This window comes from Cheilinus undulatus, linkage group 13 (genome assembly GCF_018320785.1).
Source record: "Cheilinus undulatus linkage group 13, ASM1832078v1, whole genome shotgun sequence".
Taxonomy (NCBI): domain Eukaryota; kingdom Metazoa; phylum Chordata; class Actinopteri; order Labriformes; family Labridae; genus Cheilinus; species Cheilinus undulatus.
In genome coordinates, this window is record NC_054877.1 from 33,160,270 (window position 1) to 33,182,373 (window position 22,104).

At 39.2% G+C, this 22,104-nt stretch overlaps 2 protein-coding genes across 4 annotated transcripts; both read left to right on the forward strand.

The window, feature by feature from the left end:
• Positions 1 to 52: 52 nt before the first annotated feature.
• Positions 53 to 9,087, forward strand: zgc:110269 (probable flap endonuclease 1 homolog). The gene is made up of 11 exons (XM_041803887.1): positions 53 to 326; positions 2,380 to 2,446; positions 2,825 to 2,927; positions 3,145 to 3,196; positions 3,317 to 3,378; positions 3,495 to 3,631; positions 6,479 to 6,539; positions 6,651 to 6,782; positions 6,878 to 7,023; positions 8,029 to 8,185; positions 8,278 to 9,087. The coding sequence occupies exons 1-11, from the start codon at positions 245 to 247 to the stop codon at positions 8,326 to 8,328; spliced, it is 1,050 nt and encodes a 349-aa protein (XP_041659821.1). The 5' UTR covers positions 53 to 244; the 3' UTR covers positions 8,329 to 9,087.
• Positions 9,088 to 9,312: 225 nt separating this feature from the next.
• On the forward strand, positions 9,313 to 21,811 carry agfg1b (ArfGAP with FG repeats 1b). 3 transcript variants are annotated; one of them, XM_041804110.1, is made up of 12 exons: positions 9,313 to 9,631; positions 15,849 to 15,942; positions 16,221 to 16,336; positions 16,827 to 16,959; positions 17,071 to 17,227; positions 17,390 to 17,500; positions 17,919 to 18,063; positions 19,340 to 19,419; positions 19,536 to 19,628; positions 19,784 to 19,942; positions 20,441 to 20,535; positions 21,530 to 21,811. In XM_041804110.1, exons 1-12 carry the CDS (start codon positions 9,465 to 9,467, stop codon positions 21,587 to 21,589), a joined length of 1,410 nt encoding a protein of 469 aa, XP_041660044.1. In that variant the 5' UTR covers positions 9,313 to 9,464; the 3' UTR covers positions 21,590 to 21,811. The 3 variants fall into 3 exon arrangements, with proteins under 3 accessions (XP_041660044.1, XP_041660045.1, XP_041660046.1); XM_041804111.1 differs by having other exon boundaries at positions 17,393 to 17,500; XM_041804112.1 differs by lacking the exon at positions 17,390 to 17,500.
• The last annotated feature ends 293 nt before the right edge of the window (positions 21,812 to 22,104 follow it).

The following is a 22,104-nucleotide window of genomic DNA, read 5'->3' on the forward strand; positions in this document are numbered from 1 at the left end:
GTGTGCAATGCTGACCTCTGCTGGTCCATCAGTCTGTGGGCAAAACCAGGAAGATGCTGCAGCCAATGATAACAGCTCGACAGCGTTGAAAGAGAGTGATATTTCTGTAAATTTATCTCACAGTATCAAAGATCTGACATAAGTGGCAGTTAAGTCTTCAGAAACCTGAACTTGGTATCTTTTATCCGTCTTTAAAGCCGTCGGTAGAAAAGCTGGTCAAAGAAAAACAGATACTGACAGTACTATGGGGATCGCTAAACTGGCTGATTTGATTCGTACAAATGCTCCTGATGCAATTTCTCACAAGGATATAAGTGACTACACAGGTAACTGACTTGTTCTTTGATCGATACATTTCTTCTAATAACACGATTGGAAGAAGTAATGTAAAACAGCTAATGCTAAAGTTAGCGTGTTAGCTGAAGTAGCTACGGGGCTCCAACCATAGGCTGGATTTATAATGATTGAATTGAAAAACCTCACAGTATTATTCATACATAGCATCGAACAAGACGGCTGACATCAAATCGTTTGCATCATGAAAGTTTCTCATTACACGAGTTTAGAAAAAACAACTATCCTCGTTAAAATGTGAATTTGCAACTATAATTGAAACGCAGTTTCCCTTTTTTACTTAAATGACCACATAAAGTGCATGTTTAACACTCATTGATAAACTTTGAGCTAATTATGAAACTGACTGATATCACTACTAATGACGTCTCAAACTGGTGGATTTGGAGGGGGCGATTCCTCTTCTTTGGGGCCCCAATGTAAAAAACAAACAAACAAACAAACAAAATAAACCCAATAAAAACACCATAGGTGCCGCCTGGATGCCCCTGTGATAGATAAAACAGGATAAAGTGCCCTCCAGGGTGCCCTCCAAGTTAACCTTACTGGATTAAGGACCCTACGCAGCTCCCTTCCAGTGAACAATATATATGACAAAGTGCTATCTAGGAAGCCATTCCTATTGGTTCTGGTGACAAAGTGCCCTCCAGGATGCATTAGCACTGAACAAAATTAGATAAAGTGCCCTGTATGGTGCCTTTTCTTTGGTTGAAACCTGATAAAGTGCCTCCTAGAGGACACCTTGGCATGAGTGAAGAAAAGGAAGTGCTTTGATTCCCTTGATATTAAGTTAATTTTTCCCGACATTTTCACTTGTGTGAAATAGGGGTTAACTAGCTATTAATTCCTGGCTTGTTACAGAGGTGCAGTTGATGAAATAGTATAATAAATAACATTAAAACTTAATCAGGGTTTCTAACTGGTTCACTTTAACAACTTTTTTTGTGCTCAGATGCCCTGTCACATACAGCAGGTGCCCTTGTTAGTTTTTTTTGCCCCTGCCCCTTTAACATCCTGGATCCACCACTGGCTCTTCATGACCACTATAACTGCACAGGACTATATTCAACAACACTGATATACAGTGCTTAACAAATTTATTAGACCACCACCCAAAGTAAGGTTTATGCTACAGCTGCCCTAAATTAACAGCACTGGTAATTACCGAAATCATTTTTTCATGTTTCTGCAACGGTTGATACACCAACATGTAGAAGATCTTTAACTGAAATGATATTTTTAATGCTAAAATATATTTATTATTGTTATCATACAGCATATTAATATTTCTTGATTAATATGTCAAATTCTAGTTGTTGATTTGCATTCCTGAACAGAAAAAAGAGTTTTAGTGGTTGTGAATTTTATGCTTGATTAATTTCTGACTTCTCAGAGAAGCCCAGTGAGTCGGCTTAAATTTGAGTATAAAAAGGTGAATTCAGTTTGAAATTCCTCATTCCTTTTCAAAATGGTAAAACGTGGAGAGCTCACTGAAAATGAAACAGTCCGCGTTAAAGCACTTCATCATGCTGGATGGTCTCTGAGACAAATATGAGAGGTGGTCTAATAAATTTGTTAAGCACTGTATATTATAATGTTTTTATGGTTGCTGAATACTTCCTCACAGGAGCTTTAAAAGTAATCTCATTAAGAATGATACTAATCAAAAATGGTGATAAAACATTTTTACATGCTACACTGGCATGAAGCATCCCTTGAAGCTTGATTCTGTGTTGCTCTGTTATTGAAAATCTGTATAATTGCCTATTATGCTGGTGTTGGTATTTCATGAAGAGTTGAAAAACTTTAGAAATCAAGTAATTTTAACTAACTAGCTGCTTCCTTCAAAATAAAGTGTGTTACGTTGTTTAATAATTTTGTTTAGTAACTTATCTCCCTGGAAATATAGTCAAAAATATAATTATTGGTTATTGGTTACTTTTTTAACTCTGGTTAGGAGTTAATGGCTTAATGGTAATTGTTTTGTTTGTGCTCACTATAATAATGATGTGTTATTATCCACAGGAAAAATAATTGCTCTGGATGCATCTATTATCATTAACCAGTTTAGGGCAGCATCCCCTATGTTAAGGTGAGCTCTATAGTAACACCTCAGAGATGGTAGGCAGACCTGTGTGATGGCCATGCAGTAACTTTGCTTAGAATATTCTGACTTTTTTATCTTTATTAAGTATTCATACTATTTGAAGTTGCTCTCTACTACATGAAGCTGCACTTTAGAATACTACTTGATAGTGGAAATGACTCGACAATGGGTCAAAATGTTTGTAAAGCTATAAAATAATACAACCCAACACAGACTCACCACAAACCACAGCTACTCACATGAATTCAGACATTTCATACAGTCTTTCAAATGTGAAAATGTTATTTAGGGTTATCATGATGCACAGGTTTACATGTTTGGTCTCTGAATTACTGTTAATGATCCTTTATTTCTTCTCTGTAGTCCATTGACAGGTTTACTTTTCCGTACACTCACCTTGCTGGAGCATGATATCAAACCAGTTTTTGTGTTCGATGGAAAGCCTCCAGTGGAAAAAAAGGCACTGGTAAGTGACACTATCGAGTCTTTCACTTTTGACATTACACACCTGATGTCTGCAGGACAGTCACAGGTCAGAGAGTGAGAATAATGAGTGGTAGAACTGGTCCCTTACCTGTGTCAAAAAAGAATATTATTAGTCCATATGAGATGGGCAGCATGCACCTGAGATGTAAAACAGGTTTGTGTTCATGCCAACAAAGCTTCTTTTTTTCTTCCTGCAGCTTAAGAAGCGAGCCGAGGCTGGAGGTTGGTCGGTCAACCACACAGGCATAGGTATATTTACATCTACACAGATTAATACCAAACAACACAGGTATCTTTCTGAAGAAACATAATTGGAATATAACTCAACTGCCAAGTCATAAAGTCAACCCTCTTTGTGCTTCCATGCAGCATCATCCCTGACCAATGAATGTGTCAAACTCCTGAAGTGTCTGGGTGTTCCTGTTGTCCAGGTATGACATGCTGAACATGCAATGCATCAATCTGTTTTAAGTTGTCCTCTCTCATGGCTTCTTTCCTATCTCTTAATTTCAATTAGCATTTTCCCCCTCTCTGTCCTGTACACTAGGCTCCAGGAGATGCAGAGGCCCTGTGCGCCCAGCTGGTTAAGTGGGGGACTGTGGATGTTGTGGCATCAGAGGACATGGACACGCTGCCATTTGGGGCCAAGACTCTGATCCGGCAGCTTAACGCTAAGAAAGACAGGTTAGAATTGGGAAGGTCATGTTTTACTTAACAGATATACTGAGAGAGTCTAATGACTTACAGTTTAAGTATTGTTTATTTTTTTGGAACTTAATTGCCCTTAAGTTGGGTCATTTCAAATTTATAATATCAGACACTTATGCTTGGGTATGTAACATTTGAACTGACCCAACTTAAGGGCAATTAAGTTGGGTCAGTTCAAATAATATCAGACACTTATGCTTGAGTATGTAACATTTGATGAGAGCTGTGTAGAATCAACTCTTACCCCGGTTCTTCTCTGTGTTTGAGCTCCGTGTTCGTAGCTCCGCCCCTCTTCTCACATACCTCCTCACAGATGTGCATGTCCGCTGAATCAAATACTTATGGTGGCAAAGCTCTCATGGAGTGATTTTGCTCCGCTTTTCTACTGAAATCCATGGCCAGATTACAGGCAAGAAAACACTTCATCTCAGCATCAACAGATTCAACATAGGACCGAACACTGCTGGTAACTCCGCCATTGTATCAACTTCTCACTGAGCTGAGAGGCAGAAGCGCACCTACTACAGCGGCCAATAGAAACGCTCCCTCTGACCTGAGCCATGATTGGCTGCAAGTGCTAGCCTCTTCATTGGCTGGAGCATCGTCCCTTGCTGGTTTTCCTCAAGTAAGAGTGAAGCCCGAGGAGATGTTGCAGAAGTGTGTTATTCTGTTAGATGGCTTAGATGGCTTTAATAACATGGCCCTGATGGGTTGTGTTGTTTTTGTGGGCATACGATACTAAAAATAAATTGCTTACTACAGCTTTAAGGCCTACTTTGGGGCTCTCAATCATCAATGGTTAGACTGCTGGTTCTCAAGTTGTGGGCTGCAGCCCCCTACTGGTCCCTGGAGGTACCTCAGATGGGGGCATTGACAATAAATGAAAAAGAGGAACAGAATTTCTAAAACTGAAATCACCTTTCAAATGATCAGTAAATACTTGAATGCATATTTTTAGTTTACAGCTGAAAATAGAGCAAGAAGATTTAACTTGCATGCCAGTGAGATGCCACCAAGACACCTTTGACTACTCTGAAGGAGATACAAGCTTCAGCAGCTGATATGGGAGAGATTCTGCAACAACTGTTGCCCAGGTTCTTCACCAGTCAAAGTTTTATGGGAGAGTGGCACAGAGAAAGCCACTGTTGAAGAAAACTTAAATCTTGACTAGAGTTCACCAAAAGGCATGTGGGAGACTCCATGGTCAAGTGGAAGAAAGTTCTTTGGTCTGATGAGACCAAAGTGGTGCTTTTTGGACATCAGACAAGACGCTATGTTTGGCGGGCACCAAACACTACTCATTGCCACAAACACACCACCCCCACTGTGAAGCACGGTGGTGGCAGCATCATGCTGTAAGAATTTCTTGGCAGCTGGCCCTGGAAGGCTTGTGAAGGTAGAGGGTAAAATGAACTACAGCTTGGGAAAAGTTATATTTGTGGCTGTACTAGAAAAGGGGTGTTCATCTCAGATCCCTGTGCAACCTGACAGCTCAAACAATTTTGCAAAGAATTATGGAGAAAAATTGCAGTGTCCAGATGTGCAAGCCTGATTGAGACCTATTCACACAAACTCAGTGCTGTGATTGCAGCAAGGTGCATCGATTAAATACTGACTTGAGGGGGTCAGTATTTATGGAGTCACTTACTTTACATTGCATATTTTTATTTAATTGACAATACTTTATAGGAAAAAGGGGCAATATAATATTGACCATGGGTGAGTCATGACATCAAAGAAAGGGTAAAACATCCAAGGGAATAATAATACTTTTTATGTGTGTAGGTGACTGTGCATTTCCCTGAACAAATAAAATAAATAGTGGTTTCTCAGTTGTACTTCACTCTATAAATGCTCTGCTTGAACCATTAATGTCTCTTTAAACCAAATACTTGCACTGAAATTCTGTGTTCATGAAATGACAATATGGAGGTAAATACTCTCAGTCGTGTTATGGTTGTAGGAGGGTATCCATTGTCCCCTGGAGATATCAGCTTTCAAAAGCAGCTGGGGCATGCTTACATTTAGGAAAGGCTGGGCTAGACAATAGGATTGGATTCATGACTTACGTCACTGGAAAACCCACAAGACTGTGTCCTAATATGAGTAAAACTGTTTAAGTGATGATGCACATTGGTATTGTTGCTGATCTGTGGTGATGTTGTTCTTTGACATTATCTGATGCTGTGAGCACTGCCGTCACTTATCACCCTGTTAGTTAACTTAGGCATGCTAACAGAAATATTTAAAGCAACAGTTGACCTCCTTATTAACTTAACACGTCACAGCATAGACTCGTCAGGCATCCACATAAATATTAAAAGGGATATGCATCTCAGATTTTTTCCCCCTCTGTTTTGGATTTAATAACCTTTCCTGCTGTGTGGTGGCTTGAATATTTTCTTTTTGTTAGCTCTCAGAAAATAAATTAGCAACTGTCTCAGTGCATGGTAAATGTTGGCTATGGCAGGTAAAATTTCAGGTTATTTTCACCTTTGCATGTAGGTTTTTTCTCATGTAAAAACAAACATTTTATAGGTCACTATTTATTTTGATTTCACACAGTGGAGTATCCCTGGCTCTTTGTTATAGCGCCAAAGCTGTTCACAGAATTCAAAACTGGCAAGAAAATTGTAATGTCAGTTCAGTGACCTGTAACAATGTCAGGTTAAGAAAACATTTAACCTCAGACCCTGGCTGTTGCTGGTATCTGTCTGACAAACCATTCTATATAACAGATTGCAGTTGTGTGTATTCACTCAACTACTTCAGGAGGTTTCTAATCTGATTTTATCTTAATCAATGTTTTTCTCTCTCTCACAGTGATGTTATTGAATATTCATTACCAAAGCTGCTGGAGAAACTCCAAATCACTCAGTCAGAGGTAATACCAAAACTTACATCAATTAATCTTTCAAAGCATATATATATGTATATACATATATGTTAGATAAATATTCTTTACAGATTCTAATTTGCAATATTTCTACACCAGTTCGTGGATCTATGTATTCTATTAGGGTGTGATTATTGTGGCAAGATAGCTGGTTTTGGTCCAAAGCGAGCTCTGACCCTGATACAGCAGCATCGTTCCATTGAGGAGGTGGTTTTGCACATAAACCGACAGGTACTATTGGACAACGATTGGTTGTTTGTTTTTAATTCTGAACATTGCTTTGGAATATAAAACCTAATGCAACACCTGTATTTACTTCTTCTCAGACACACCCTATTCCACATTCGTGGAAGTATAAAGAGGCACGTAAAATATTCTTGGAGGAACTGGAAACTGAAGCTCCTGAACTTTGCTGGACTGAGCCGGATGAGGAAGCCCTTGTTGGGTTCCTTTGCCATGTCAAACATATTCGGTATGTGCTCATGCCTTTAACCCTTTACCTACTGAGTCTAAAAATGGCGATTTGGACATATTTTGTTATTATGGCAGTAAAATAGTCAGGAAATGCCCTAAGTCTGAGAGCTTTGGTCCTTTCTCCCAGGAGTACTTGAACTTGACTTTTCAACATCTGGTTAAGGATTATTGAACATTATATGAAATTGTCAGCAGTTTAGAGAAGAAAAACACAAAATGGATTTGTTTTTCATGGCTTTTATGAGAAGAGGTTTTGTTATTGCTCATGAAGTTTTGATTTGACATTTGAAATGTGAACCTATACATGTTTAGAACAATCACCAGTCATTTTTTGAGTCCAGGACTCTGGGTGTGCAAAACACAGTGCAAAAGATAACTCTATAGATAGGCGAAAATTAGTGCAAATAAAGGTGGAAAAATGCATTCTCAACACTCTCAAGTAACATATTGTTATTGCACATGACAGACACACAAATGCCACTATCTAACGCTATTTTTTGAAAACAAAACACCACTCTCACTCGCTCTCCTTTTACTCTCTTCCTTCACTCTCCTTTCTCACTCATCTTCTGCCAAAGCTGCCATTTTCGCGGTGCTGTTCGACATTACCGTAATTTATATACCACACATAATATATTGCCGGAAAGCACAGATTCTCAGCTCTCTTTCAGCATTGGAATTTTTTAGATTGAGCAAACTTTTGAGGAGTTACAGTGTTGAGAATCTGTGTAGCGGTCTCACGATATTTCTGGTGTTTTGCTATGAATGTCCACGTCATATGGTTGCGAGTACCATAATGAACCATATATGTGCGCATGCCCACAATTCTCAGCCTTCCAACACTGTTTGAATTTTTCTGATTGGACAAACTTTGATAGCGTTATGGTAATAATACTACAGGCATATAAAACACAGCGCCTGTGCCAGGTCAGTAGGTAAAGGGTTAAATTCTCAAGCATGGCTTTCACTGATCCTAACAGGACTGAATCCTTTTTTTAATTAGGGAGGACAGAATCCGTCGCAGAATGGAGAGGTTTCGGGAGACAGTTAAAGGTATGAGAGAGAAGAGGGAAAAGGAGCGGGTGGCAGAGCATGGCAGGCAGACACGCTTAGAGGATTTCTTCAGAGTTACCAGGAAGCGGTCTCACATGAATGTAACTGTAAGCATTACAGAGTAAATTAACAATAAAAATGCATTGAAAATATATTGAAATTGTAAGTGTTGATATGTGTGCTCTTTTTTCTTCCTCAGGATGCTGCAAACTCTTCAAGCATTAACAGGAAGAAACCAAAGACAAATTAAAGCCACCACCACCTGCCTCACGCTGCCTCAAACATCAGAGATGAAGAAGATGTGTTTCAACTCCTGTAGTCAGGATACCTTGATTTGAAGCATACAGGAGATAGTTGTGCTCCACAGAAAGTATTGAAACAATTACGAACAGTACTGACAGACATTTCTGTGATTTGGAACTTGTCCCATTTGATTTTTTTTTTTTTTGAACAAGCTATGTTGTTGCGTTTCTGTGCCAATGTGAAAATCCAGACACCTTTGGCATCAATGTTCATCCATGTTAAGGCCTACATTTTATTCAGTTTATTTTGATTTTCTTTAGTGGTAATACTTTCCAGAGATTCAGAGGTAGCAAATTTACATGTTAAATCATGTTTGTTAATCAGCAGACCACTGAGCTTTTTGTACGCATCTTTTTCCCTCTACAGTTGTACTGCGCAGTTTTCAGTATATCCAGGCGGTGATGGCTAATGAATGAGAACAGTGTGATCACTGTCAGGGAGGCCTTCCCCCTGCCAAAACTGGAGACAGGGGGATGTCTCATTACTAGATATTCAATGAGCACCTGTTGTGTAAAGTGTGCCAAGGCGTGGACCAAAGACTTGAATTTTAAAACATGTCCTGAAGTAAAATCATTTGAAAAAGAGGCAATGCAGTGTAGAAGAAAATGTTTTGTTTTTAAATGACTTGTGAATACATCTAGATGGTTTCTAACATGTTTTATATTTTGATTTATATGTAAAAGCTTTGGGCCTTTTTAAATAAATGACACTGTACGTTTCTTTTGGGGATTTTCTCACGTGTGGTTGTGACAAACTGCAAAGTGAGCATTTGCTGTGTTTTCATAGCACTTTTTTAGTATTTTTTTTTCCTGAAATGCATCCAACCAGACATTGATAGTTTTCCTGAGAATGCGGGGCATCATTCCAAGCCAACAGATGGCGCATGTGCTCGTGAAAGCCGGTCTGTTTCTCACTTTCTCCGTGTAGAAGAAGTAGTTTGTCAGTCGCCCAGTCTCCCAGCTAGACCTCTCAGCAAGGTGTCTGCCAGCCGCACGCGACAAGTCTACCCCGAAGACACCCGCCCTGTCCCGGGTCCCCTCACCAAACTTCTCCCCCGGTGATACCAGCCCGCTGTTCTCCACCATGGCGACGAGTGCCAAGCGAAAGCAGGAGGAGACTCATCTGAAGATGCTCCGGGAAATGACTAGCCTGCCCGCGAATAGGAAATGCTTCGACTGCGACCAGCGCGGCCCGACCTATGTCAACATGACGGTGGGCTCCTTCGTCTGTACCACCTGCTCCGGCATCTTGTGAGTTTACTTTTGGGTTAAAGTGCTATTTTTATTGAGCTATGTGTCCACCAGGTGAGGACGAGCACCGCTGTCGGTCGTGGGTCTGTGCGGTGTACCGCTGACTTGGCGGTACCGTTAGCTCGTTAGCTAACCGTTAAAGTCAGAACAGGTAACGCCACTCTCGGTTCTGCCTTAACCTTTGGGTTGGGCCGTTTAGTGTCGTCAGGTACTTTTATTTACAGCGTTATTTACGTGGGATAATAGGTGCTATAACAAATACTTTAGTCTGGGGTTGGTGTCGTGGGCTTACTGTCTGTGTAGTCAAGGTTAGCACTTGTAACGTCAGCTCTAAATACATTACAGTCAAATATTTGAGCACGTCGTTGAAAACAGCACGTCACAGACGGTAAAACCTCCTCTAGTTGTACTTTAGCTGGATCTCTGACAAAGCATGTCGAAAACACACACACCTAAGCACACATGTAAACACACCTCTAGATAAGCAGCAGCAGGGTGGGTCTCAGACTGGGAGCTAGATGAAAGTCGAAGTGGGGCAGTGGGTCGCGTTTAGCTACTATGTGATGAAACTCATTCTGGTAACTCAGCAAGTACAGTTCTTACGAAACCATTACCAATATTTGGGCAATGGGGCCGATTTATGCAATATTGTAACTGCCTACGCCCATTTAGTCGCTAACTTGCAGGCAAACACATCTGCAGTGTTGCTGTCAGAGTGCTAAATTTGTTTTTCTTGTAATGGAAGGTGTTTGCAATCTTTAACTCAGCTGTATTTACCCTTTTATATGATTTAGTTTGTATTTTAAGAAGGCGTGTTGCTCCATTAGCGTCTAGACACCTTGTAGAGTATACTGTGAGTTATTGAATTATCAATTAAACAGCACAGCTTCTATGAATTTATAAAACCTTGTACTGTTTATCTGGGTCCATGTGAAGTGCTACACTAAACAAAATAAGAACAGGATCATGTAAGAGAAGTTAAACCTTTTTAGAGCAAGTTAAAATACAGTGACAGCCTTGACTTTTAGGCTAGTTTCTCAGTATTCTTTTGGTTCTGATTTGTTGCTGTCAAAAGCACTTTTCAAACCCTGCAGATGAAGCTTTGGTTTGAGGTCTGGCCTCTGACTAGTTGACACCAGGATGTTATTTTTGTTGGTGATCAGTCATTCCGGTCACAGATTGCATGAGGTTTTCCCTCAGGATATGCCTTGAGTGTACAGCTTTTTTACCCTTAACCTCCACAAACACACTAATGTGGTTGTTAAAGTGTTAATTTATCAGCCCATGAAACTTTATTGCTTTTCTCCCACTGTCTCCCATGTCCCTATGATCAAACAATCACCAAGATATGATTGTTCATTTTCAGCAGTGCTTTTGTATTCTTCAATCTGTTCTAAGCCGTCACTAATAGATCAACAGTTGTTGACTACGTCTCTCATCTTTCATGACTTCTGCTCTAGTCAGATGTACTGCTGCTTTTAAAAGGTCCCAGAAATGACCACACTTGTCATATTAGAGTTTGGGGTCTTAGTGGATGAACAGTAATGTTCTCTCAAATAATCTTGTAATGCTGCCTTGTCTCTGGGGTTTAGTTTAAGCTGGAAATGGTGCAGATAACTCTTACCTCTTCTACTCATAAGGCTATTTGACCTCACGTCACTTGTCACATTTTGATTACACTCAAGTCAATTTCATTTTAGCTCATTATGCCACAATGCAACAATAAGAGGTTCTGTCTTTCTAATTGGAGGTCAGAAATTTTATTGGCGGGATGTTGGTATTGGCAGATATTAGCTTTACAACAACTACATACTGTATGTAGTTTGCCATCAGAGGCAAAAGAGGCTAGCTGCACCCTTTTAACATTAAAAAAATCCTAATTTTGTCACAGATCTCCTTGAATTGAAATGATGATATAGCATCAACCCAATAAACCTTGAGGAGTAAGCGACCCAGTAATGATGAGCCTGTTCCTCCATGCTTTTTTGTCATTTGATCCACATTTACAATGTCAAACTGGTAATCAATGGAGAGCCATTTGGTAGCCAAATCACCAGCTCAACTAAGCTAAGCCAAATGATCTGGATCTCTTAAAAGAGACAAATTTCTCCTAACAACGAGCAAGGCTGGACGGACATACATCAGCTGGGGAAACTTGGGTAAAATCAGAGTTTAATGAGCTGAACCATGGCAAAACTGTGTTGAACCAAATTGGACCTTACATGAGTGTTGTGTGACACTGCTCATCCAGGCTTTAGATGGAGGCTAAAGATCCATTCCCGCCTGTTGTAGTTTCTCTGCAAATGATTTTTAAACTTTTTTTCCCTGAATATCTCACTTCTTTTGGAACATAAAATTAGCTAAAGAATAAAAAGTGCTTTTTTTTGCCGCTTTGAACACCTTGCATTGCTGTAAATGGCTCAAAACATTGCCCTTTTCTTAGTAGCGCTTCTCCATATAGAAATCACTTCTTGCCCCCCAGGGGAGTTCTCTGCTGCTGCTTGACATCATCTGCAGAGAACTTATATAATATGGACTGTACAAAGGAAGAAGTTGGGGAGTTTTAGACAAGACTAAAAGCTCTTCATCTGCTACAGTCCCTGCTCATCCACATTCCTGTTATTTTAGAGTTTGTTTGAGTGCCTGAATTTTTAGGTTGAACTACATTTATATATCGGCATCAGCTAAAATGACAAAGTAAATACCTGCATATTGGATAATGATAGTAACCCACCAATTTGCAGCCCTAGTTCTATCATTTTTCATGTTTCTTAATTGGTAATTTTGTGCAAACCAGAAAACTATGGAAATGACCATTACATCTTCCCCTTACAAGATTGTTTATCCTCATGTCACTCATTGCCTTTGAAATACACACGTCATTTTCACTTTGGCTCATTTTGCCTCTTATTATAAAGGTTGTTATGTAATGATATCTGTTTGCTTGAAATAACATGCAGTCATGTAACAATTTGTGCTGTCAAATTGTGCTAATTTTTTTCAGCCTTTCGGATTTTGTCCTGTCGACCAACACCATTTAATTGTAATTGCATTCCCCATTACATAAAGATATAATATTTTACATTTCTATTTTAAAAATTAGCAAATTTGTTGCAAACCATTCTGTTATTCAAACTATGAGTGCCTTTCATTTACTTGGTTGTCAGTTGTGTCATAACCCTCTTCCTTTTGAGGGAAAAATCACTGACATAATTGGAAAACTCAGAGAAAGGCACCAGATCAAATGGAGGGCCTAAAATTCCTTTTCAAGTTGGGTGCGATCCCCCCTAAATAAAAAAGTTACATCTTTAAAATAAACCTGCTTAGATTAATACTTATGTCTCTGTATGACCCACAAGGACAAAGAAGAACACACAAGACCATCAGATTATTGATTATTGTTATACTCAGTTAAATTTGCCCTCTAATAACATTTACAGTACCGTGAAAAAGTATTTTCCCCCTTTCTTATTCTGGATCTTTCTATGTGGCCCTAGAATCAGAAAGGAATCGGAACAGGGGCAAATACTTTTTCACAGCACTGTATCTCTCTCCTGCAGATAAGCATCATGGGATACTCAAAACTATACTGTAACTGTGTTATTTCTAAACCAGTCAGCCTGATACTATATTATTAGTACTTGGCCTCTTTTGTTGATATCTGATTTACATGATTGGAAAGTTCACCTTTAAGACTTTCTCCCTGCAAATGGCATCTGGTATATTGAATAAGGTAGAATGGGACCAACCATCCTATTTATAATGAATAAGAGTATGCATTTTGTTTACTGTGGTTTACTCTCTAGACTTATTTAAGTGTTGCCTCCTATAGACTTTAATCTGCTCACCATGCTCTCCTCCTCGTATCCACACATATGCAAAGCTTGTCCTTCCCTGCCTCTTCCCTTTTCTGTATGCGAGTGTGTGATTTTTAGACAAAACTCTGATGTTTTATCAAGCTTAGAAATGCTCCTCATGAATTTGTTGTGATCCGCATGTGGTCAAGGCTTATTAATGACTTGCAGCGTATTGAAACAATCCAAAACAATTCAGGAGGCAGAATATGTGTCAGACACTACTGCAGCATGGACACAAGGACAGCTACAGAGAAACAAAGGAGCTTGTCAATAAGTTTATTGATCGCGGATAAACAGAAACAAAAATGCTAGCCGAATATCCTTGGCCAGCCATAAATATAGGCTACCTGAGTGAGCTTCCCAGTTATAGTCTGTGAGGAAAACTGCGTCATCAGACTGTCACCCTGAATATTCACTGCACACCTGCAAGAATGCAGACTGCAGTGTAAGCTGAGGGGAGATGAGGAAGGAAGTTGGTGTGCAAATGAACCTAATGTGGCTCAACTTTGGACTTGATGAAATGTTAATATGCCAAAAAAAAAAAAGTTAGATATTGCATTGCAGACATTTGTGCTGAAGTATTTTGTCTATCCTATGGATTGAATTACCACATAACATCAGCTAAAAGTTAGTGCTGGGCAATCAATCAAGTTTTGACCTCATGATTTTGGTTCCCATGATCATTTGAACATGATAACCTTGGTTTAACCATCACTGTGCCACATGTCTTATCCTGTTGTTTTGTCCACAGGTTTTATGATCTTGTAAATGTTTCACAGTTTGTTGTATTATTTTGTCTTTAAAAGTATTTATTTTAGTTTCATTTTAGTTATTTTGGATATTTGTTTTTCAGTCAATGTATTCCATTAACTGCTTGTTTTTGAAAGTGTTAAGAGTGTTTGTTTGATGAATGCATCCAATAAAGTTATGGCTAAACCACAGTTTAATAATTGTGATCTCAGTATTGATTAAAACAATCAAGATTATGATTTTTGCAATATCAAGCTACTAAGAGTATTCGAATGTTATGAAATGATGATTAAGCAAAGTAATGCTGTATCAGCATGCTATTTGAGGCTTTACTATGAAGACATAAATGTGACCAAGTATGACATGTGGGTGTGAGTAATAAGTGAGTCATAGAAATTGCTTAATAGATTTTTCATGGGAGGACCTGATTTTGGACAAAAACGCAACAATTTCATGATTCTATGTCTGATCATGTTTTCTGTTATTGTTCTGATTTAAAAAACTGATTTTAAAAAGGCTCCATTCAAACAAGAACATCACTGTAATGACGAGTAACAACAAAAAGTCTCACCAGCCTGTTATGAATTTCCTATTCTTTAAGATAGTTTTAATAATAACAGTGGTGCTCTGGCTCTGTGAATCAAATTAATTCTACCCTCAATTGTCAGCCTCAGAGTAGGGGGAGAGGAGACTCCTTCATGTCTGCAGCTGCGTCATGGGTGAAGTTATCCTCAGATTTCACAAGGCTCTAACCTCTTTATCTGCCAAGATAGGCTGTGAAAAGTTCTCCCAAACTTTGTAGTAGGTCCCATTGGTTAAAAAAGTAATCCAGTCCTCAAGTCCGTGTTGAAATCGTCAGGAAAGATGCTAATTTGCATACTTAATAGGCTAACGCATAGTTGTATGATTATGCATTCAAGTTGGCTGGGAAATTTTAGTGTTTAAAGAATGGGTATAAATATGTCAATATATCAATTTTAAAAACCTAGTAATTGAAAAATATATTTATTTATTAATATTTTTAATCATTGAAGAACTTTTGGAAGGAGGTTGTTGCATTATTAATGATTTAAATGTAGTTTATTCCACCTATTTATTTTAATACAATTTAATTAAAAAAGATATATATATATATATATATGTGTATATGTGTGTGTGTGTGTGTGTGTGTGTGTGTGTGTATATATGTGTATATATATATATATAATTTATTCGCTTCAATTACCAAACCAAAATTTTTCTGTACTGTTACACCCCTAATATTTAAGTATTTATAAAGGCATCTGCTGTCAGTTCCTAACAGGTACATTTCCTAGTTATGAAATCAATAGCCCCTTTTTGTTAAAGTGTTGAAGAATTCATAAAAACATTCTTCAAGAAGTAAATTTGTCCCTCTAAAGTTTTGTTGGGTTTTGTCTGTCAAACGCTAATACAGCCTTTAAGTTTCCATGTCCTAAACATAAAATGCTCAAGCATACCTCTAATCAGTTGGAGATGTTATGTATCAGTGCATCTTTGATTGGAGTCTGTGTTTGTTTCATGTCACATGAACAGCACTAGGTTCCTGCTTCTCTTGTTCTTAAGCTAACATGTACCTCCTCCACCCACAGGCGAGGACTGAATCCCCCACACAGAGTGAAGTCCATCTCTATGACCACATTTACACATCAGGAAATCGAGTTTTTACAGAAACACAGCAACGAGGTATTAAGATGTATTATATTACAACGCATTGCTTTGTAAGGTTTCAGTAGTCATGAGTATCCTGTTTTTGATTCAAAAGTGACATCTTGGCATTCTTCTGAACTCTGCTCAGTCGACTTTATTGGCATTCCTCTCCCCTTCCTTTTTTTCTCCCTTTTCTCATCATCCCCTCCCCCCTTCCCTTTACTTTTCTCTCACCTCTCTCCGGCTTTGCCACCACCCCCCACCCAAATCCCTACCTTACCTCCCACTCTTCTCATTCCTCTGCCCCCCTGTAGGTCTGTAAACACATCTGGTTGGGCCTCTATGACGACAGGACATCAGTTGTTCCAGATTTTCGGGAACCACAGAAAGTAAAAGAGTTCCTTCAAGAAAAATATGAAAAGAAAAGATGGTAACTTAAACATATTATTATTCTTTCTGTGTTTGTTACGTTTTGGAGAATGTGTTTTTGAAGGATCATGTTTGTATCCCGCCACTGTTCTTTTTCAAAGTGTTAAATGTTTGCACTTCATTTGATAATGCTGGTTTGTTTCTATAACGTGTGATTCAATGGAGGAGAGAGCTTACAATGGTGTGACACATCTGCCAAAACCATTTTGCAGTCATTGCTTTGGTTAACCATGTATTGTAGTTTGATAGCATGCTTTTCACTGTGTAGGACATTCAGGGATGTCTACGTGTCACGTTCCTCTTTTGCTACTATGTAAAATAGCACATCTTTCTTACAGTAATCAATAAAGAGAGGTTACATTTAATGAGACTACAGAATTTACATCAAAATAGGTTCAGTGTACTATATTTGCAGTGTCCTGATCACATTCTGGAAGCTGTTTCTTTTATTTAGTTTATATCTGTGTTAATATTCTTTTATTCAATCCTAGGTATGTTCCTCCAGACCAGGCACGAGTAAATGTTCAGGCCTCAGTGTCTGGCTCCTCAGCCAGCAGCACTGGAAGTACCCCTGAAGTCCAACCCCTAAAAACCCTGCAGCTCAACAAGACCCCACTGCGCCAGGTATCAGAGCTCAGCATAGTCACCTTTTTTTTTTTTTTTGCACATTAGATAGTCTTCTGGTACTTGGTTAACAAGATCCCTAACCCTCTTTGTTTTTGTTGTGCTGCTCAGTCTCCGGGGCTCAGTCGTTCCCAGGCTCACTCAGCTGCTCAGGAGAAGAAGTTTGATCTGCTCTCTGACCTTGGAGGAGATATATTTGCTGCTCCACCCACACAAACCTCCACCTCTACCAACTTTGCCAACTTTGCACATTTTCCAAGCCAGTCGGGTAAAAAGAAAGCTCTTTCGTAATGTTCCATCATTTGATTCAAACTAAAAAAGACTAATAAAAATACTATATAATCTTTTTATTTGTCATCAACTCATTTCCCTGCCATTGTTTGTTTTCCCACTTTCATTGTTTATGTTGATTTTTCCTCGTGTATGGTAGCAGCACCTCAGGGTAATTCAAATACCAACTTTGCCAACTTTGAGGCATTTGGAAACACTACGATTCCATCCCATCTGAGCACGTCACCCCCCTCAAAGTCTTTGTCATCAGGTACCCCTATCCCCACCATTGTCTCTGTCCACCCTATCCACACACAAACATTCACCCTCACCTCAGTATTTTTAGTATCCGTTTCATTCCCACTGACTCCACTGGGGAAACCCTTTCTGTGATTAGGCTCTAAAAATGCTCAAATCACATGCTGGTTAGAGTTACCGTTGATGATAAAAAATATGCTTTTAAACACTGCTTGTGCAGTGCGCACTTCAAACCTGCTTTTCCGTGATGAATTTTGGAGGCACACTCAGTTTGGATTCATTTTACAAAATGAATAATGAAGTGCTATGAAAGGAGACACCCAGTGGACTTCAGTCTTATAATTTACACTGTACAAATATTACAAATACCAACCTTTTACCTGGATAATTTCATTACGCTCATACAATTTTTTAAAATCATTTTTCAAAAGGTGGAGGTGTGCCAATACCGTCAATGTCTAGCGCCATCCCAACCCAATCCCACACAGGGAGCTGCTCAGAAGATCGCTATGCTGCTCTGGCTGAATTGGACAATGAACTCAGCTCAGCTGTCTCCTCGACCAGCAATGTACAAGGGTGAGAGGCTTGCCCACTCACAGACACACAAAGAGGAAATAGTAACATGTCTGCAATAGCACTGTTTATAAATGTCAACAAGAAACATTTACAGTAAAATCTGGTTTACAAGCCACGCTGTTATACCCAGTTTTTCATCTAAGGAGGTGGCTGCGGCCAATTTATATACTATACTTATATGCAGTGTCACATACTGCATGAGATCTAATATAATTGAAAATTTCTCCTATTCACTGTGGACTGCAAGTGGCCACTTCACTGCTCAGAATGCAGTGGAATAGATAACGACAGGGACCAGAGGGCATTGGTGCTACTTTTTAACTACTTTTCTCCCTTGTTAAGATCATAACTTCCCTTGGTGGAAGTGACCATAAAATCTGCTTTAAGTTGTGCCATATGTCTAATACCTGCTCTTATTCCGGGAATTGCACTGAGAAAACAAAAAAAAAACAATGCAAAGGAACTGCATCCAGGGATAAGCAGCTGCTTAAGACCTGGTTATTTTACACTCTAACGAAGAATCAGATCAGTTTCTCCTTCACCTTTGTTGTAAGAGCTGGTATTGGATTACCCACAGTGATGATTTTGATTGCCCAATCCAACAGAATGAAAACATTAAGCTCTCAAGCCATTATGTAACTAAATTTAAAAAATGATCAAATATGAAGTACTTTAGATGTCTGAAGATGAAGGGTTAAGCTCTCATCATCTCAGGCCCTTCTCAGTGTTTCTGCCGCAGTGCTGTTACAGAGTTCTGCACACATATAGATATATATTAATTCTATAACAACATAATATTGGTCTCATTTAACAGTTTTATGGAAGCATGAAAGAACATTGTGTGTAAACACAGCTGGAGATCCACATAAACACACAGTCAGACATGTACATTCACACAGCCCTGCTCTCCCATACTAGCTCCGCCAATCTTGTCTTACTTCTGTACCGCCTCTGTTACTACCTCTGATGTCAGTACAGAGGTGGGATGACTTCGGCTCCGTGACCTATTACACCTCTCTGACATTAATAGTGAAGGTTTCACAGGAGTGTAATATTACGCTTTAAAGTGATCGCCTTAATAGGACTGGGATCAATGTAACTGCAGCGATAAAACACAGCTGAGGCGCTGGTGGACGCAGGTCCTAACGGGTGTAGAAATGGTGCAGTTATATTACTTTCTGGATTAAGAACAAGTTTCCAAATGTTATTTTATCAGTGAGCTGTCTTAAAGCTTAATGGATGCCTGTCATATTCACAAAGTTGTTTGTGTTAACAGGAACATATTTGGACCAGTACTTGGATCATCGCCAGCCCAGAATCCACCTGTGTTACCCAGCATACAGCCTGGTTTTGGAGGTGGTATTATTAATTTCTGCTACATTGGTGCAGAGATTGAAGCTAGATTTTCAGCTTGGTACATTTTTCACACCACACTTAAAACTCACTTTGCAACTTATTCCTTTTTCATCCAGCTGTCCCATCCACAAACCCTTTTGTTGCTGCAGCTGTCGCCCCGGAGATGGCAACCAACCCTTTCCAGACCAATGGCAGAGCTCCAGCTGCAGGTGTGTGCATTTGAAGTTAAGTGTGTTTAATAACTCGTACATTTTTACTCAGACATTTCTGTTACCTTTATGTAGCCCACTTACATTGTACAATAGCTTTGTGATTTGCATATGTAGAATTGCTCCTCCTTGTGTTGTGTGTGTGCATCTTGTAGCCTCTTTTGGTACTGGCTCTATGAGCATGCCCGCTGGCTTTGGGAATGCATCTTCCTACTGCCTCCCGACCAGTTTCAGCGGAAACTTCCAGCAGCAATTCCCCGGTCAGGCCCCCATCCCTTACTCTCAACCTGCGGCCTACCACCCTCAGTCCAATGGTTAGTGGCCTCCCATGTCCCTCTGTCCTCTCACACTGTTCCACCTGTGCGGTACCTGTCCAGGATGTAGGAAACAAAAACGTTTTCCTTGACATGATTGTATAAAGTCTAAATCTACATGCAATGTCTGCATAAGTGTTACTGGTGCCAATAAGAAGGATGATTTGTTAGTGGCAGCTACTGCACAGTGATAACAGGATGCATTTGGGGTTCAAAGCTTTACAGTCTGGTTAGGACAAAAAACATGACAAAAAAATCATTTGGAAAGCTCTGTTCATACCTGAATGCAATCTGAAACTTTAGGGCTTGGCTTTTTTATTATCTTTAAAGTTTAATTCCCTTAGATTTATTTGAAAATAAACTCCCATTATGTAGTAGAGTGCAAAGTAAATGTTTATTTAGAAAACTTATCTCTTTAACCTGCTTTAAATGTCTTTTGAAATAACAGTTGCAATGAAATAAATAAGTTTCACATTACCTTTCTCTGCGCAACCTTAGGCCCTGCATTTCCAGTCTACGGCCAAAACAAGCCCTCCATGACGCCCTTTGGGCCACCTATGGCTGGCCCCGGCATGTCTAATAACCCATTCATGGTAAGCGTGTGATATCTTTGATCTTCCCTTTGATTAACTTATTCTTATTGAATATTTCAACATGGTATTCACATACAGCCCACAGATGACCATGTTGGCATTCAATTATATATATATATATATATAAACATAAAAGACAGGACAAGAACATTCAAGGCACTGTTGGGGGTTAGACCTCCGGTGGCTTGTCTGATCCTTCAGTATCAACATCTGAATCATTCATATTTTTCACTTGTAATGTCGCTGCATTTCATCCTGAATAATGTCCATTACTCCCACTTGTCTTCCATTCGTGCTTCCTTCAATCTCAAACAATGTGTCGGTTTTTCCATTATGAAGAGTTTTTCCACTGTTTCGATCCACTGATGCACTTTTTCTTCTCAGTCCTCTAAAGGCTGCGATTATCCCTGTTCCTCGTGCATCTTTTTCTACCACACTTTATCCTTCCACTAAATTTTCTATTAATATTCTTGGATACAGCACTCTGTGAACAGCCAGCTTCTTTAGCAATGACCTTTTGTGGCTTATCCTCCTTGTGGAGGGGGTCAATGATCGTCTTCTGGACATCTGTCGAGTCAGCAGTCTTCCTCTTGACTTTATAGCCTACTGACCCAGATGAAGAGACCATTTAAAGGCTCAGGAAACCTTTGCAGGTGTTTCGAGTTCATTAGCTGATTAGAGTGGGACACTATTAGTTTACAATATTGAACTTTTTCCCAATATTCTAATTTTATGAGACACTGAATTTTGGGTTTTCATTAACTGTAAGCCATATCATTACAAGAGAAAGACTAAAAGTATTTAAACTTTTCCATGATATTTTAATTTGTTGAGATGCACCAGGATTTTTTCCACATTATGCCAGTCATCTGTTTTCCCAGCTTTTTTAAGATTATCAGAGAGAAATGTGTACTGTCAAAGCAGCTTTACCGCAAAAAATGTAATCAAACTTACTGTCTTCTCAATGCCAACTCCCTTTTTTCTTTTTCTCCAGGCTGGAGCTCCAGCTGGGTCATTCCCTTCAGGGGGTTCATCCACCAACCCCTTCCTGTAGCACTACTTTCAGTCATCGCCACCAGAGGGCAGCATGCAGCACATATTCAACACACCTGTCATACAGTTAGAAGCAGTACATTTTCTGAGGACTTGCGTTTTTCTTTTTTTCATGAAAAGAGTTTACAACACTTTGAAGGAGTACAAAGGACTATATGGACGACTAAGGGACTGTTATTGGGGATAATGTACTATTTGGACTATAAAAAATGTATGCTTTTTACTTTTTGTTTATGACTGCTCTGTGCATATCATAATTTGTAATCACAATTAAGTATATGTTATGTATAACAAGGACTGAGTTAACAAGGGTGAGTATACACACACCTTGTGGGGAAAACCCACTACAAAGTATCTATATAAGTAAAGATACATACTTTAGGATTATTAACAGGGTTCCATCCAAATCCATGGTCTGGTTTGAAGCCACCACAATGATACAGGTATTTAATTTTCACAAGGGATTACTTTTGTTACTTTAGCACAATTTCTTGTATACTGGTTCCAATGTGATTT